This window comes from Pyrus communis, chromosome 15 (genome assembly GCF_041283825.1).
Source record: "Pyrus communis isolate YQ-2024b chromosome 15, ASM4128382v1, whole genome shotgun sequence".
NCBI lineage: Eukaryota > Viridiplantae > Streptophyta > Magnoliopsida > Rosales > Rosaceae > Pyrus > Pyrus communis.
Genome location: NC_142579.1, coordinates 40,398,881 through 40,417,357, shown reverse-complemented (window position 1 = coordinate 40,417,357; position 18,477 = coordinate 40,398,881). Strand labels below are relative to the sequence as shown.

General features: G+C 34.6%; 2 protein-coding genes across 2 annotated transcripts; one reads left to right on the top strand and one right to left on the bottom strand.

Moving 5' to 3' along the window:
* The first annotated feature begins 7,504 nt into the window (after nt 1–7,504).
* Nucleotides 7,505–10,099, top strand: LOC137708083 (protein AAL-toxin resistant 7-like). Its single transcript, XM_068447077.2, has 2 exons — nt 7,505–8,723; nt 9,800–10,099. Exons 1-2 carry the CDS (start codon nt 7,633–7,635, stop codon nt 9,846–9,848), a joined length of 1,140 nt encoding a protein of 379 aa, XP_068303178.2. The 5' UTR covers nt 7,505–7,632; the 3' UTR covers nt 9,849–10,099.
* A 239-nt stretch (nt 10,100–10,338) lies between these two features.
* LOC137708204 (putative flavin-containing monooxygenase 1) lies at nt 10,339–13,725 on the bottom strand. Its single transcript, XM_088685945.1, has 5 exons — nt 13,189–13,725; nt 12,562–12,802; nt 11,585–11,763; nt 11,122–11,471; nt 10,339–10,806 (listed from the first exon to the last, which is right to left on the bottom strand). The coding sequence occupies exons 1-5, from the start codon at nt 13,669–13,671 to the stop codon at nt 10,464–10,466; spliced, it is 1,596 nt and encodes a 531-aa protein (XP_088542071.1). The 5' UTR covers nt 13,672–13,725; the 3' UTR covers nt 10,339–10,463.
* Nucleotides 13,726–18,477: the final 4,752 nt, after the last annotated feature.

The following is an 18,477-nucleotide window of genomic DNA, read 5'->3' as shown; positions in this document are numbered from 1 at the left end:
ATTATCATATATAGGACTAGTTTCCTCATGAGATTTTGCTCAACCAAAGCAAAAACGAGATAAAGATAATGTTCTTGCATTCATCGTTTCATGATTATTTAGTGACTATTTAAAATTCAGTAATTTTGTCTTTTCTTTAACTCCACAGCGCAAGTGTATATATGATCCTTATAGGTCACTTGTTTAGAAAAAGCATTACTTGGCTAATAACCAATTGACACGTAATGAACTCGTCACATGAAAGAAGATCTATCCTAAAAAAAGAGCTCATATATATACGTGAGTGAATATACACATACACACACGTATGTTGGTAACTTGGTATGGTAGGTAACATGAGGATGGAGGATTGGCTTTACTTGGTTTTTATTGGCTGCAACTTGTCGTATGAAACCGTGACTACCAAAGTTAGCTCCTTTGAATTTAGATCTTTTTTCTTTTTCTGAAAATGGCTAGCAGCTTCTCTATACCATTCTAGAACACACGAGAGAGAGAGAGAGAGAGGGGGTTGTAGGTGACGACGGCAGATTAAAAATGTTATGGTCCACTGCCACCCCCACTTATAGCGGAAAGTGACCATACAATTTGCAGTTAAATGAAAATGGGAGATGAGCTGCAGCAAACTGTGTCACTCAAGAGTCTACCAACAGCAGCAACAGCAGCAGCAGCTACTTGCAATTGCATGCAGAGCTCCTGCCACCCTCTCGTCTCATGAGAGGTCCCTATCTAGCTTACCGAGTCCAATAAATGAACAGCTTTCTATTTAATTTACTACATTCAATACCATTCGGCCATTATTTTGTACTTCCCTATATAATTTTGTTATGGTAAAGCAAAAATAATTCCAATAAAATCTATTTTAAAAAATTGGTAGCAAATAAACTCCCCGCGATTTACATGATTTTTGTTATAATTATGACTTTTATACTAACCCAGTGTTTACGAGTGCTGAACGGAGTTTCAGGACGCAATAGAGGAGATTACACAAGTTCTATTGGCTTTAATATTTAAGTAATTTAAAGTCAATATATTATTTTGCAAAAGACTTTTAAGAGTTGTTACACCATTAGCTGCTATTATTTATTTATGTGTTATAATAAAGAATAATATTATAAAATTAAAACATAATGTTGATACATGCACAATTGAACACAATGTGATAGCATAAGAGATTAATATCATGGCATAGTGAATGACTATCACCATGAAAATTTCTCATGACAACAAATCCACAATCTCACCATGAACTCTTAAGTTTTCAATTATCCAGAAATAATGATATTTAAGAGGACGAGACGATGGTTTTAAAATATTTACTAAAACATTTCATCAGATTAAATTTCAAACGTATCATGTAAAATATGTGTCTAAAATTCTTTGACGTGATGGTTGAACAAGAATAGGCCTTTTCGTTTTTTATATAGTTTTGGCAAATACCAGGACGGTAAATAAGGTTATTGATGGATGGCGCAGGCTTTTTATGGCCAGGTGGGCCAGGCCCAATTCCTGCCGATTTCACGTTCCCTTCGTCGTTTCCCACGTGGCAGCCTCGCTCTGATTGGAGCCTTGGACCTCAACCCACGTGGCATCCACATGTGAGCTCCGTTAGTGTAGTGGAAAGCCGTTTCATTACGATCCGTCACATCATACCCGTCGGTGCCTACACAGGCGGTCCCACCGTTTTTTAAGCTGAGAAAATTTTCCGTAATGCGTTGTGCACCTCCGCGGTTCCACCCTTTCTTCCTGGAGAAGGGAAAAAAGTACTGAAAATATTGTAAATTTTTTTCTTGATCATCAAAATACTGTAAATTTTGGATATACTACTTTGTTTAAGAGCAATTTTGTTTCTTGAACAAGAAATTGAAACAACATTGATGTTTAAGAGCAATTTATGTAGAATATCATCATACGAGCATTGCTAGTGTTGCTTGTCAATTATCAAGTCCACTCCTACCGCAATCGTTCGTTCTGTAATTCTAAGGGTGCTTATGCACATTTGAGTGATTTTGAGAATTACTTATTCTTATTTCGCCTATATATGCGCATGTGGCTGACCAAAGGCAGAACTAGTTTGTGGCTTGGTTGTATAACTCACGGTCACCCAAAAATTTCATTCTTTTTAATGTAATTGCATTGAGGTCTAGGAGATTTGGGCAAAATCAAATAATGAAACGGCTATAATAAATTAGTATTTTAATTTTTATCAACAAGATTCGAACTTAAAATTAAAATTAGATAATGTTAAGGAGAATAAATTTTATAAATCAAATAATGTGATTATTAATAATTAAATTAATATTTAAATATTGATTAACGTTCTTATTACTTATTAATGAGCATTATTTGATTTAAATTTTTTACCTCCTTAATATTACACATCAAAATTTACACTTTTAAAACTTATCAATAAACTGTAGTAACGAATGATATAAATTCTCAATCACAAAATTGCACGACGGTGATACGGTCACACAAACTTTTCACTGTCTTCTAGGCCATGCCGAATCAAAACCCTAGTTCCATCACTGCACGGTGATTGTGACTGACATTTACCTAACACTGTTTCTACCCAATTACATGTTCTCTTAGAAATGATATTAATTTGGGATCAGGATCCTCTCATCTCCTGATCTTAAAGATGAGCATTCTCATGACCAAAGAGCATGAGCCATTATATGAAAATCCAACGGTTATAATCATTATAATTTTAAAGGAAGTCCCTGTTTGTAGCAGTTAAATTTTCATCAAACAACCCACATTTCTTAATCATAAGGATCCTCATCCTTAGATAAGAGGGGATGCTGTTCCATTAATTTGGGTCCATTGTTGGTAAGAGTTAGGTCCTTATTTAATACTACAAGGCAGTACTATTGTTTAGTCAAGTCCAGCCTGCAGCCTACAACCCTAATTCAGACTTGAGGGGTACTATATATATCTTTGTTAATAGGATAACGAGAGGGCAGAGAGAAAATGGCACGACCAGCAGGGGCCTGCAAATCAAATGCCTTTGCTGCGATGACTGCAATAAGGGCGGACAAAAAAACCTGAGCTACTAGTGAGTATGAATGGATTGCACAAGTGCGAGTTCTTTTTGGTGTAAAACCTAAAAGGGTAATATAAAAACTAGAGCTGATGTTACCATTTGACTCTCAAGAGATAAGAAGTTTTATTTTCTCTCAAAAACACAGCGGTGCGAAATGTGAAATGAATGGAATCCCCAGTGAGAGAGAGAGAGAGAGAGAGAGAGAGAGAGAGAGAGAGAGAGAGAGAGAGAGAGAGAGAGAGAGCGGTGTGAGGCGGTTGGTTAGGGTTTTGGTGGGTGAATGTGATTCGTCAAAAGGCATTTGTTTTGTGATTTTATCTCGAAGACACCTGCACCTGCTGCTAAGCGAGGGGATTGGTGGAAGCTGCCTGCTTGTCTTTGATTTTATCAGAAAAGAGAAACTCATCAAGTAATCAAAAGCCCACATGCATCCATCCTTCCACCCATTCAACTCTGATGTTATCCACAGAACACCGCAGAGGGAAAGGCCTGTTTCTCTCTCTCTCTCCCACTTTCATACCTTCTAATATATTATGCATTTTATTGTTTTATTATTCCAAATTTTTTATGCCACTCATGTCCCTGTACACTTGTAAATCATCTGATGTTGTTCTTCTAAGTTGCCTTCTGATATATAGTTTGCTGATCTATCTTTATCATGCGTATCTTTTTTACCAGAACAATTATTGTTAATCCTTCTCATTTGTTTGTGAATTAATCATCTGCTGAAGTATTTTGCTCCAAGATGATATTTAGTTTGATTTATATTTGTTAAAAGTTAGAGGTTTTACTTATTCGAAGTTTCTATTTTGTTTAGAAAAATGGTAAACTAGCACACTTGTTGGAATTAATGAATTTTTTTATTCAGTAATGTTAGTGCTTGCGTTACTTATTTATATTTATTTCTATGGAAATGGATTCTCTCCGGATCCTGAATCTTTTCCATTTAATTTACCAAGTCTGGACATTTAGGCTATTGAAATTTGATTCAACGGCTACAAACAAAAATCTGCTTTAAAAGTTTTCAAAAACTATAATAACTTTAGTTGTTGGATCAAATTTCATGGTTCGGATCTTCGAACTTGGTGGATCTCCGGATCCCTTTCCTATTTCTATGGCAAGATTTGCTATGTTCCAATCATGAAAACACTATGTGGAGATCAATTTTAGCCTCTGTGGCATATTTTTCATTTGGAATGACCCTATAAATTTAGGTGGGTGGATAATTCTAGTTTTTCTCGGATTTTTTTTATGAAATAGTTTTGCTAGCTAGTCAGAAGCTTGTCAAATGATCTACTTGGATGATTACATTTTATTTAGAACCATATATACTACTCAAAAACTGCTTTTCGTGATGGTATACATTAGAATTTTGGTGGCTATACATCATAAAATTCATGGTAACTAAGATAAGTATATTGAAGGAAAAGAAAATTTAGCTGATTTTATAATATTTTCAGTCTTTCAATTGGTTTTCACTCAGTTTAGATGAAAACTCGCTGCCATACCCATCTGTTTACATTGTTGCTCTTTATGCATATAGTCTAGCAGACATTTCTGACGTAGTCAAACAATTTAAGGGACTATTTGAACAGATATCATATGAGGATGTCTTCCCTCTCCTTGTAGATTTAACAATCATAACTTCTAGTTTAAAAAACTTTCTCAGTGTATAGCATATAGTGTTTAGAGCAGACATTGTCAGTGTAGGATTTTGAGAAGATCTATATCTACTATATATTGTTGATTTGTTAAATTATCTATGTCGAGAATAATTTTCATACGCATGAGATATGATATCTCAACTATGATGTATTATTGGTATCATGATATCTCAGGTGCCTATTATGATATATTACATAACTGTGATATTTGAGATGTAATTAAGTTTCTGTCAGACTTCATTTTCATCACTTTACGCATATCTCTCTTAATTTAATCCTTAGTTCTCCTTTATTTTGTTTAATCCAATAACTAAATAAAAAAAGATACGGGAAAAAATTATTTTTCCCCTCTGTCGGTTTCTGGTAAACTCTTATTTGAGATATAGCAGCCATGTCTTTGTCACCACCAATCAGAGTAAAGAATGACAGTGAAAAAGTTGATTAGAAAAGGCAGTAACAAGTGAAAAGAAAGAACTAATAATTTAAAAGAAGGTTTTGAGGGAGAGATAGAGGGAGGTATGGAGAATTTCTGTCTTTAACATGCTGTGACACGCCTTTGCAAAAGCCAAAAGGTCCAAGTTCTTTGTTTCATAAACAGATTCAAACCAAGTTCAACAACTTGTTTAAAACAGAAAATTTGGATGGTTTCCTTTCTCCACCAAAAACCAGAAATTTATAACAGGAAGGTTACAACGGTAGTGGAGATTCTTCTGTCAATCTTTGAGTAGGCTTCCGCTGACGTTTTTAGAACCTGGTCCCGTTTTACTTGCAGACAAGATACTAGAACACCATCCAATTGTTTTATGCCTAAAGTGTCCTTAATGTCTTGAGTTAATTACTAGAAAAATTACAGTACCAATGATCATCCAGTATACGGGTATTTAGATGAAATTGTATGAAACTTCGATCAAATTGGTTAAGAATGCATTATAAAAGTTAAGATGGAGAGAACTGAAACCGGATATATGCAATACTTTTTAGGGAACTTGTAAGGTGTCATTTAGAAAGTCCTTTGTTTAGCTTCTTAGCAATGACTTTCTAGTTGTTTTTTGGAGTGCAATGTTGACAATTAAAACTATAATTTCTTGAAACTTCTAATCCAAACATAGTATATACTCTATGTACTGATTTCAATTGAATTTCAGTTCTCTTTTCTCCTTTTGCTTCTTCATTTTTCTTATTTTCTGCTACGGATTATTTACTAGCACACGTTATACAACAATTGTTACGGAGGTGTCTGTCTATGGACTGTGGCTTGCATGTATATTGAGTGAATTTGTGTCCTGGTGTTGCATGCATGCATGCCAACTCCATCTGTTATCATTTTCATGGACAATCGTCCAAAATATCCAAAAATCAATTTGAGAAAAATAAACATTTTCGAGTGAGTAGGCTATATATATTTTGAGCAATGTCCTAGCTGTGCACGGCAAATATCGCTGCATAACGATATGGTCGAAATTATATGGCCATCGCCTTCACATCAGAATTTGTTCTGCTAGGCTTCCATCCACTGACAATAATTTGGAATAGATTTTGATTCTATCTTAGTGTTGATTTAATGAGTATTAACAAGCTTATTATTCTCATTTCTCTAAATTTATACGATGATTCCAATGTAGGATTTGTATCTTTTTCTTATTCATTTCAAGTCACTTGAGCTAAGATTCATAAACCACTTAGCACATAATTCTATATCACTTGAGGGTAAGAATTATGACCTATTTGTTGACTATAGCAGATGACTTGATGACTTGGCAGCTCACTGATGACATGGCAGATTTGCAGTTAAAGATTGATGACATGGCAGCTGTGGTTATTACTGTTATAACTGCTCTGTCAAGGTAGTTAGAATGGTTAGGATAATCTGTTAGTATTCTCAAGCTATATACATGTTGAGATAACAATGTAAGTGTGGAAAATCATTTCAGAAAATAACGAACTCTCATTTCTCTTTCTCTCTTTAAGCTTTCGAACCTTTCTTGCTTCCATTGATTTCTTCATTTGTGATATCTTTTGTACTGTTATGACTATTTAGTGGTAGAGTGTGCCTTGTATTTTTTTATAAATATTTTTGTGTCTATTTTTATTCACATTATGTCAAGTAATAAGAAAAAAGATAATGTTAGGAGACCAAATTTATAAACAAAATAATGTGTCACTAATAAGAAGCACGTTAATCAATATTTAAGTAACAATTCAATTATCAACATCCATATCATTTGGTTTAAAAATTTGGCATTCCTAGCATTACTCTAAGAAAATAAATATAAACGAATATACAACTTAAGATTAAAAAATTCCTCTTAACCTACTAGCTGGATTTGCATTAGGGAACTATTGTACACAATTAAATTTTTGAAGTGTTAATAAAAATTTCTTGCATTATGTATTACTCATTTAATATATCAATAGTGACGAGGATAAAATTCAAAAGACCTTGAAAAAAAAAAAAAAAGATATCTGATTTTAACTAATGAGAAAAAGATAGAAAACGAGGATGGAACCTAATTTATCCTGAATAAAACTGTAACAAATGAGAGGTTTGCCAAATCAGAGAAAAATCCAAGAAAATTTAAAAACACTAGACTGTCCCCTGCTATTTATAACACCCAAGAGCACCTCCGGAGTTCTACAGATCAACCTGTGCTTATCTGTACGGCGTGTACTTTGTTCTTCAGAATTTAGGAAAACACCATGATTCTCTCAACCCACCCACCTCCTACATTTCCCACTATTTACAGCTAAAATTTGTGAGAGAGATTAGGCAGCTGAGTCGATCATCAAAACAAAAAAAACCAAACAATTAATGGAATTAGATAAAGTGATAAATGCAGTAAGCTCAAAGAGGAGCCTCATAATCTCTCTGGTGCTTACATCCGTAGCCTAGTGAAACAGCTCACCTCTTCAAGAACCAAAGAGCCCATGAATCCCAACCAGGACGTCGCACTGGACTGTGATGGTATCTCAAGTCAAAACACTGCCAAATTTGGCAACCAAAAATTTGGAGAAACCCAGAAACCCCACCAGCCTCAGCAACACAAAAAACAAGTGAGGCGGAGACTCCACACCAGCAGGCCCTACCAAGAGAGGCTTTTGAACATGGCTGAGGCTAGGAGAGAGATTGTTACTGCTCTCAAGTTTCATAGGGCAGCTATGAAACAAGCCAGTGAACAACAGCAACAACAAGACCAACAACCTCAGGAGCAACAAGCACTTGAGCCACAATCCCGACCTCGCTTCAAACAAGAAGCGAGGATCGAATCAAGGAGAAACCCTCGAATTTACCCGTCAAGCACGTCAAATTATCAGGAAACTCTGCCTTTCTCATCTGATTTTTCATACCAATATCCAAACCCATGTCAATATTCAAATCCATATTCTTGGACTCATTCCACAGTTGCACCTCCACTACCTTACGAAAATTTTGATTTCACACTTCCAAACCAAACCCTTGGCCTCAACCTCAACTTCCAAGATTTCAACAATTTAAACACAACCCTTTACCACAACACCAACAGCCCGTCAATTTTCTCCACCTCCGGCTGGTCTCCCTCGTCATCTTCTTCCCCCACTCTCTCTGCTCCCACTACCGATCCTGAAATTCTCTCAGCTGCAGGAGCCTCTTCCTCTTTCCATATTGAAGCGGGGGATGCTCCTGCGGTGGCTGATGCTGTTGACTCCGCCGGGGTTATCGCAATCAGTGGCGGAGATGGCATGCATGCAGCAATCGACGACGAGGAGATGGCGGAGATCAGATCGATAGGGGAGCAGCACCAGATGGAGTGGAACGACACCATGAATTTGGTCACGTCAGCATGGTGGTTTAAGTTTTTGAAGGTCGTGGAGCTCGGTGGGGGCCCACAAGAGAAGGATGAGGACGATGGATACCACCATCCGTTTGATGCAGTCATGGAATTTCCAGCCTGGTTGAATGCAAATGAGAGCTGTTTTCAGAATGATCATTTGAATGATTGCTACTCGGGCGATTATTTTCAAGATCCTGCATTGCCTTGGTAAGAACCCAACAGATTTTTTGCAAACTCGGAAAACTGTTTCTATCTTTTCATCTCAAATTCTTTTATTTTTTTATTTTCTTCTGAATTGAAAATATTGTGAGTGAGTGATTGTATGATTAAAATCTGTTCCATCTTGGATTTTTCTGAAAATTAGTAAATTGGATTTTTTTTTTTTTTTTTTTTTTTTTTTTTTTTTTTTTTGTGGATCGAAGTTGCTGTCATTCGTAGAGCTAGCCATTAAAATACGTGGGAGGCGAAGAAAAAGTGTTGTTGCCACAGGTTTTGTTGTCTCTCATCAGCTTCGCTTTTTTTCATTTTTTTAGTCAGCTTGATCAATTGAGAGGTTTTTTTCCGTTCCGACCAAAAGCTTTGTCGAGAGCTGTGTAAGTTTAATTATGAAAGTACAAGTATGTTAAGGCCTTCAGTTTGAGCGAGAAATGGTGGAAATTTTTCAAGCGAGAAATGGTCGAAATTTTTCAAGGCACTTAGAATCATGGTTTAAAAGTATTAAATGAGAGGAGTTAAACTCAAATTTCGTAAATAATGAGCTTAATGATAAATTTTTAGATAATATTTTTTATCATCATTATAACTATGGTGTATGCTCACTATACATCTCATTATCTAACGTGTCTTTCCAACTAATTTTGATTAACTTTAATGTTAAATGTTTATTTTCCAATTTGAAAAAAAAATAAACAATGGTTAAGTAAAATGACATGTGTTAGATGATGAGGTGTATGGTGAGCATACATCATAGTTTATGGTGGTAAGCAAAAATACATCCAATTTTAAACTAAACTTTATAAATCATTTGATGTGGTTGTTGATGATTGAATTATTATTTAAATGTTGATTAACATGGTTATTTCCCATTGGCGACACATTAGTTACGAATTTAGTTTAAAAATTTAGTATATCTAGCATTACCCGTAGTTTGACTAAATTAGAGATTATTTTCACTTCTTTGAATAATTGGTTGTTACTTTTACTTAGTGAAATCCATATTATTGCATGGCCGTATAATTAAAAAACGCAATTTGATAAGTTTAACTATGTTCATTTTCTTGTAGCATGGACATTGGAGAAATTGAAGGTGTTGATGGGGAGTGGTTAGCCTGAGCACGACAAGGATTGATGTGTTTTTGTTAATCAAATCTTTGGCTCTTTTTTGTTATTAATTCTTTAAATACTTTTTTTTTCTTTGCAGTCTCCTTTTCATCTTTGAGTATTATGGCTTGCAAAAAAAATATATTAGGCAGGCCATAGAGTAAAATAATGGAGTAAGAAAGGAGTATGCCTTTATCTCTTTTGTTGGCTTGATATATTGGAAACTTTTACAAATCTTTCCTCAATTAAATCTTCAGTTTTTGTAAGTTTCAGGGCTATTGCATCATAATTTAGAAGATTTGATTTCCATGGGCTGCTCTCTGTGAGCCAATGATTTATGAGAGAAATTTTTTTTTTTTGAACAATATGAGATTTGTATATAGCAATATAATGACAAAAGCATAATTTTATTATTTTATTGAACAAACAGCTAAACACAGCTTTATTATGAATAATATGAATATGAAAAAGAAATGCTTAAACCAGCATATGGGGCGCTTAAGAGACTAACTCCCCGAACATACGAATAGCTGCGTTAGTTACTTTAATAAAATTTAAAAGGGAGCTGATATTGACGCTTTAAAACAAACTTTGCCCACTTTGTAGTGCAAATTGCATGTTTCGGTTTTAATCTTCTTCTTCGTAGTCTCGGCTGTTATAGGGGCAAAAAGCTTCTGAAAGCCAGTTACTTTTCCGCCAAGATTTCCATCCCATCTCTTCACAAATGTCGTCGCTGTGGTTGATACTGAAAGTTGAAATGCAGTGCCTCTTGTAAAATCGGGTCGTCTTCTTCATCACTTCAATCTCTCTGCCTATCTGTTCAAGCATTTTTTGGACAGTGGGAAGCTTGAATTTGTTGTCAACCAATCTTCCTAGCCATTTGCACCTCAACTCTGCTGTGTGCAGGTTAGAAACACTCTCTATGAATCCCACAAATGCCATGTTGGGAATCAATGGATGAATCGTACCCCTGAAATAGCATGTGCAATCATTATATAATTAGTTACATATTTTATATGTGCACACTACCACTTGTGAGTAATCAGTTAAAAATATAAGGGTACCTACAACTTTGGTTTAATCTCAAAGCAGTATTTGTTCATACTACTTGACATATTATGTAAATTGTATTGTCAATCTCAACTATTAATAAAATGGATTTGTATTAGATTTGACAATTTGACGACATAACAATACAATCTCAATTTAAAATAAAATGGAATGTGTCATGTTAGCAGAAAAAATATATAACATGTCAAATATTTGACGAGTAATTAGGGTTCACCGATACAAGGGCATAGTGCCAGAGGAGTCAACCATGAGGCTGCGGAAAGGCTCAGGCAATATGGATTGGAGCTTTTGCTTTCCCTCATAGCCAGTTGCAAGAAGCACAACATCAGCCTGCAATTTGGTACTGTCTTCAAATTCAATTCCTCCGCTCCAAAACCACCACTTTGATGACCTTTTGAACAATATTTTGCCCTTGTCCGCCTCGGCGAAGAAATTTTCCGGTAAAATAGCCATCTGGCATGAAGCATAGTCCTCCAAAAATGGATGATCAGGCTTTAGTCCATACTTCACAAGGGGAAGCTTCCACTCCAAGTACGATTCTATGAACTTGGAAATTACCATCCTCTGGTTAAAAAACAAGAAGCAATATAGTTAGTAAACGAATAACTAGCAATACATATATAATTAAGAGTAGTACTAGGGTGTTAAATTAGTGCGTTGAGAAATATGGAATTTACCATAGGCGATGAAAGAAGGCAAAACAAGGCTCGGAATAAGCTCTGGTTTGGCCTTTCGTGGAGGAATTGAGAAGACCTTGTCGAAAAAAACAGGAAAAATGGAAGCCCCCAAATCCAGTAAGATGGAACTGTCCAATGTAGAGTCCTTATCACCATTGTGCATGCCTGCCCATCGGGTCCTTGAATTCACCACAATAAAAAAGAAAGCAAACCAAAATGTCATGTTTCAATGATTTAGAGCATTATATTTGAATGAGCTCTCTTGATTGTATGAAAACAAAAAATTACCAATTAGCTATAATTTTGTAATATTTCTCTTTCAAATGTCGATAAATATCACAAATTTGTATCAAGCATCCAAATATTGTTACAATGATTTTATTTTATCTGAAGTAGTCATGGTGTACTATAAATTGATGCTCATTATGGGTAAGGCAAATTAAGTAGGTGCTTAAGCCTGAAAGCAAGCTACGATCGGTAAAACGGATAACGTGTAGTCAACTGAGTTTAGTACATAATCTATGTTGCTTATGTTACTTTTCACACTGACAGTTCCCACTAGGTTGACCATGAAGTGAAGAAATTATGGGGTCAGGTATCATTGTTAATTGAGTAATGCTATTCATACCATGTTTTTAGAATACATTTTCATACCACCTTAGGTGACATTTGATATGGACAGCCACATCATTTGAATTAATCAAAATTTTAAAGTTTGTTCATTATTTAATAAACTGGTAATTAAGAAAAAGTAGTTAATTAAATGATGATTATGGTATACAATGAGTCTTTCTCCTTCCTTTCCTTGGGTTTTACAAATTTTTCAAATGATGGGGCTGTCCACATCAAATGTCACCTAAGGTGGTATAAAAACATAGTATGAATAGCATTACTCTTGTTAATTAGGTTTTGTAATGTTTTTGGAATTTAATAATATGATTAGGATTTCGGATCAGATTTTTCTATTTTATATATACCATGGTTTGCCTCTGCGCACTCAACTGCCACGTCAATAGCTGACTTCTTGTAGCCAATAACTGCAACTTTTTTGCCTTTGAGGAGCTCACGAGCCGCTCGTTGGTCAAGCTTAGAGTAATCCAGGGAGTGCAAGACTTTGCCTTGAAATACTTCTTGACCTTTGTTGCGCGGGAAACTCGGCATTCTTGGTATGTCTCCATATTTTCCAATGCAAACTACGATGAACTCGAATGCATACCACTGCAAGGTCCAAAATAAAGTAGGAACAATTAGCTGGTAACTAACGAAGATTACCAAGGCTTAATAAGTAAAAGTTCACACGTTTATGTGTAACATATACTATCAAAAGGTGGATTATGTGTCCAGAAAAATTTCAATGAATACCACGTTAAACATGTGAGAGATGTAATCAGCAATAATATGATCAATGAATTGGATATGATCGTACAAGATTGATCACCGATAATACTAATGCTTAACTACTTAATACATATATAGAAGTTCATATTGATAGCAGATATCATCATATTTAAGAGTCATGCTTTGTTATTAGAGAATTAATCAAGGAGTATGTGTGAACATTATGACTAAAACTTGAGTAAAATCAAATCTTCAAGAAAAACAACCTGAATGATGTTTGGATTGCTGGACATCTGAACAGCGACCTCCCAAACAAGATGGCCATTGAAAAGGCCACCATACTCCCCGGAGGTCGAATTCATGGGAAATTGGGTGGTGGTTTGATGGTCATCAATACCACCAACATAACGTATTTCCACCACTTTGGACTCGAACTTGACATATTTAAATAGGTCAAAGTGTGTGGCATAGCCATGCAAGTACTCCAAAACCTCTACATGAGAAGGGAAAGATGAATTGTCTCTCTCAGCCCAAGGGTAGTCAGAAAACTCAAAATCGCAACGAGGGGTTTGAAGTTTGGTAGAATTGTAAGAACAGTGTTTCCAAACACCCCCGATGGAATCAGTGGCCTCAAAAACCACCGGACTGTGGCCTGAAAGCTGTTTAGCGGCGGCGATTCCGCTAATACCAGCCCCTATAATCCCAATTTTTGATACTGAGCGAAGGTGGTGGGTGTTGGCAGCAGCCATTTCGTAAATTTGGTATAGCTGGCTAAGTAAGACAACAATAAGATGGCTAGAGGATAAAAGTATATATGAATACTTTGTAATCGATAATATGCATGTGTTATGGACTTGAGAAATGAGGCCTATTTATAGAGAGTAAGGCTGACCTATTCTTCAACTAACCTTGTATACTACTATCGATATTGGTATTATATTATATTATAAAATGTTGTTGGTGTAGATTCATTACTTAGTCCATTTCTATATCTGTATATTATTTTATATCTGTATCTTCAAATCCCAGTGGTTAAAATTTCATCTCTAACTTTGTCTTCAATTATGAACCAATGATTTTTTGCTTTATTAAAAGACTACCCAGTAGTTGCATATTTGAGTTAGATTACTTGTTAAGATAGTATAGCGGCTTCCTTGAATTTGAGTTCCAATTTTCCATTTATAAATAAAAATAATTTAAAATATTGCTTTTTCAAAAAAATACTTAATACTTAAAAATGAATTTCTACCGTAATAATGTACAGCTAAAATAGTAATCATCCAAAACTAAATTTGAAAACCAATATCTTCTTACTTTCCATTGCACTCGACTTATACCACTTGATTTAATAATTATAAGCCCGGTTTCATTTCTCAATTTGTTTGTGTAAGCTGGAATAGTAATTATGCTATAAGAAATTTAGATGGCGTTTGTTAATAGGATTGACTTGGATACAATAATTCATTATCTTAAACATATTTTGAAGGAAAAATTGATGACAATGCCAATATTTTGTCTAAGTTAAAGATACTCAAGAAGAAAAAGTTATTCTTTAATATAATTCTACTATTCTTGTGGGAAATAGTAGGAATAATTTTTTACCTTCAACTTAGACATATGGAAGTTGTTTCTTTGGAAAATTCCTTTAATATAGTAGTAATCATATCCAAGCTAATTCTCTCTAACAACCACTACCTTAGTGTTAGCTCAAAAGCAAATGAAAATGTGATAAGTTATTTTGTAGCATCGTTCATTTATGTTATGAGCAATATTAGGGAATATGACACATAATTAACCACGAAATGAAGAATTAGAACACACACTCTTGAGTATATAAATACTACTCTTAACTACTTGAGTTATAAGCCATTATTTGTCTTCTATTTTTTTTAGGAAAAAAAAATCAATTCACTAATGGAGAAACCTAATTTTATATGGGATTAGTTAAGCATAACAGTGGTTTGACTTCCTTGTGTTCCCATGGATACAAGTTGACGATGCATGTGTGGGTGTATGTGATGAAATGACAATCAATTTAGGTCAATGCACGTATAGTTAAATCGAGATCTGATCAGTCCACCAAATTAATTGAAATTATTTGAACTCTTCATGTATCAGTGATTTTATGCTAGTAGTGCATGCACTTATGGACTAATAACAAATTAAGAGTTCATATTGATGATTAATTTTTTTATTAGTACTCAGTATAAGGCCGCGTTCACTAATCATCAGGAGTCTTAGTAGCGAGTACGAATAATTTTGCCGTGGCTTAGACCACATGCCAATATATGAGTACCGATCTCTACCATACGGGTACAGCATTGCCTTGGCCCCACAAATCAAAACACTCCACTGTTGTTAGGTAAAATATATCTAAGAATGGCATGGATCTTAGACTAATCAACGGTTAATAGTTACTCATACATATGTAGAAATTTGTTAGGAAACTCTCGCTTTAAATGCATTTTTTTCCAAATTCTTCTCAATATAAGACATTTGTTCTTTTAATTAAGCTTCGAGAAGCTCTCACTTCTACTCAAATTATTAATGGTGTAGAATTACTAGTTAGAACTTAGGTTTTAGGGATTAATCCTTCAAATTTTAAATTTCATGCCAAATTTTGGTGTACCTAATTAGAAGCAAATTAAAGTTTAAGCTCTAAGAGTAAACTTTTATACCTTAACTAAACAATCAACTATTTTTTGAGGAACTAGGACTCGAGAAATACAATAAAACTGATTTCACAAAACCAAGCTACTAGCCAACCCTTGGCATAATTCAAAGGAGCAGACTTGTCCTCAAACCAAATCTGATTACGGAAAAACCAATACAAAAGTACAAACTACAATGACCCAAAGTTTCTTAGTAGAACTTGAAAAGGCCACAAGAAAATTTTTGGAAAAAAATTGTAACACTGAAAGATAGACATGATAAATTGTAAAGGATCTGCTTGAGAAAGCATGAGACATTTCCAAATCGAGAGTTAACATTTTACTTTATCAGCAATATTGTTCTGAAACTTTTCAAATTTCACCATAGAGTGAAAAAAACTTTGTATTTCTATTCCCAAAAGATAACGACGAATCCGAAATTTGTCTCACAGACTTGTCAATGGGCTATTGATTCTTTTGCAAACCTTTCATCAGAGAGACCGAGAGAAGCAATTTCCTCATGTACCGCATCGAGTTCACACAAAGAACTATTCACAACAAAATTTACAACACTAAATGATCAACTATGTTAACAAATAAAATTGAGGTTATACGATAGTTTTATCTTATAAATACAAAAATGGGCTCAACCAAATTGGTTAGAGTAATGTGCCCTCCCATCTACACCTAAGTTAAATCCTTCTCCCCATATTTAAGAGAAATTCAGTGTAAAATATTATATTGTTTGTAAAAAAGAAAACTCTTATATTAAATATAAAAAAAAACTCACCTAATTACATGCAATAGATTATCAATCAAACAACATATAGATTTATGTCGAACATAAAACTCATCACATAACTTTTTCTTGTTCGTAAACTCAAGTCTAAACAAAAATGGCCCCTATTGTAAACCTTGACATGGAATTTTTTCGCAGAATATATAGAGTACTTTTCACTTCTTACAGAGGGATCAGCGAGTGGTTTTATTACGACAGTTCATCTTTTTGGAAGTTGAAAAGACTCACAAAAATATTTCAACCTCCCCGACAACCATTGAGTGATTCACTAGCGCCAAAAATCAAATTCAGGGCCTACCGTGTGAAACAAAGGTTTGGAATTCGTCTTTAACCTAAAGCTCTATAAAGGCATTATTTGGAATTACTTGACCAATCAATTGTGGGGTTCGGTGTTTCTCGTAGCTAAAAATCAACCAATCACGTAAGAAAATTGGCAATCTTCTAGGCTTCTAGTACTCTGTCTTAAATTTTACATGTTTTTTCTCACTTTCCCATTTATTAAATTTCTAATATGAATTCATTTAACCTGGATTCTCAACAACCATATTTATGGTCCTGTCCAGTACATTGCAACTGTTGGGTCAAGATTCAATAACTTGAATTTCTTCTTCTTCTTTTTGTTTTTTTTTGTTTTCTCTTAAGATAAAATATAATCCACTAGTAAACAGGTATTTGACTTGAGAATATACGTAGAATTTGATAATTCTCACATAACATATTCTGGTTTGATGGCCCTTTGGGTTACCTGCCTCAGTCGATCGTGCAAATATTGTAATTAATTAATACTAAAGTCAGAGACACTTAAAAAAAAAAAACTTCGTCAAAGAAACTAACGTGTTTTTATTTATAATTTTGACCTTAAACCACTTGCTAATTAAACTTCCAGGATCCCTTCCTCGGTTTAATTTTCAAAACAAGGGACCTTTGGTCTTTGTTAACAATTTCCAGATATTCAAGTCCAAGAACGTGCATAACACACGAGGAGTAGGATCACCAGAGGATGTCTTGGGTCAGCTACTACAATGTTCAAAATGTATTATTTGTCAGTTTGTTCCTTTTGCCAAGAAAATGAAGAAACGAGAAATTGTTTTTTATTGGACAAACAATAGTGGGTCAAATAAATGTTAAAGAGAGGGGGGCCGATAGATATCGAAACTGCATCAGAGTACGTAGACATTATTATTATTCGGCATTGCAGCAAAGTGTCATATGCAGAAGAGAGAAGTTGTTTATTAATGTCATAATCTTTACATCAAAGAACTTGTAACTCAGTTGATTAAACGTATTCACCTTTATACTTGACATTTTGAGTTCGAATCCTCATTGTCCCACTTGTATATTAAAAATTTGATCTTTGCTCATGGTTTTGGCCTTATTATAATGATTTTAGTGAAGAAAAAAAGGGATTCATTGTGTAGGCTCTAGTTGGGGATCAATGATAAGTTTTTGGGGTTTAATTGCGAACTAATCAACAAAAATTGATGTCTTACTACTTAGCACCCCTACCAAAACAAGTTAACGGCTTATAACTAAGGGATTTTTTTGCTAAAAAGTATCCAACCCTAGAACCAATCGGTAAAGGAGGGAGTGACTTACCTCTTTATAAGGTCTTGCAAGGTTTTGTAGCTTTTTAGCATGAGACAATACTTAGAATCTTTACGGCTATTAAAATCCTTTTATTTTATTTTTGTGTCTTTCCTTTAACAATTATGATAACTTTTTAACGTATGATTGCCTTGAGTTTGGTCAGTGTGGTTTATTATCAATTTCATCACCGTACTTGATTCCGTTCACAAATCAAGTCCAAATTGACAACTTTCATCTACCACTATGGGAGGCATATTAATGCATGATTTGTTTCCTATTGGCGCACATGCACTCTAATGTAAGATCAAGCTTGGACCGGTCTAGGGTTAAATTATAGCCCAACAGACCTGTGAGCCGTACGTGAGCCTTTTCTGTAAATTGAACTCTCAACCAACGTTATGATCACAATTAATTAGGAGGACATCAGTTTATTGTATTACATAGCTGCATTACAATGATCAATTATTAAGCTTGAGTCGAGAAACCTTATGAATCACATCATCACTAAGCAGCTTGAC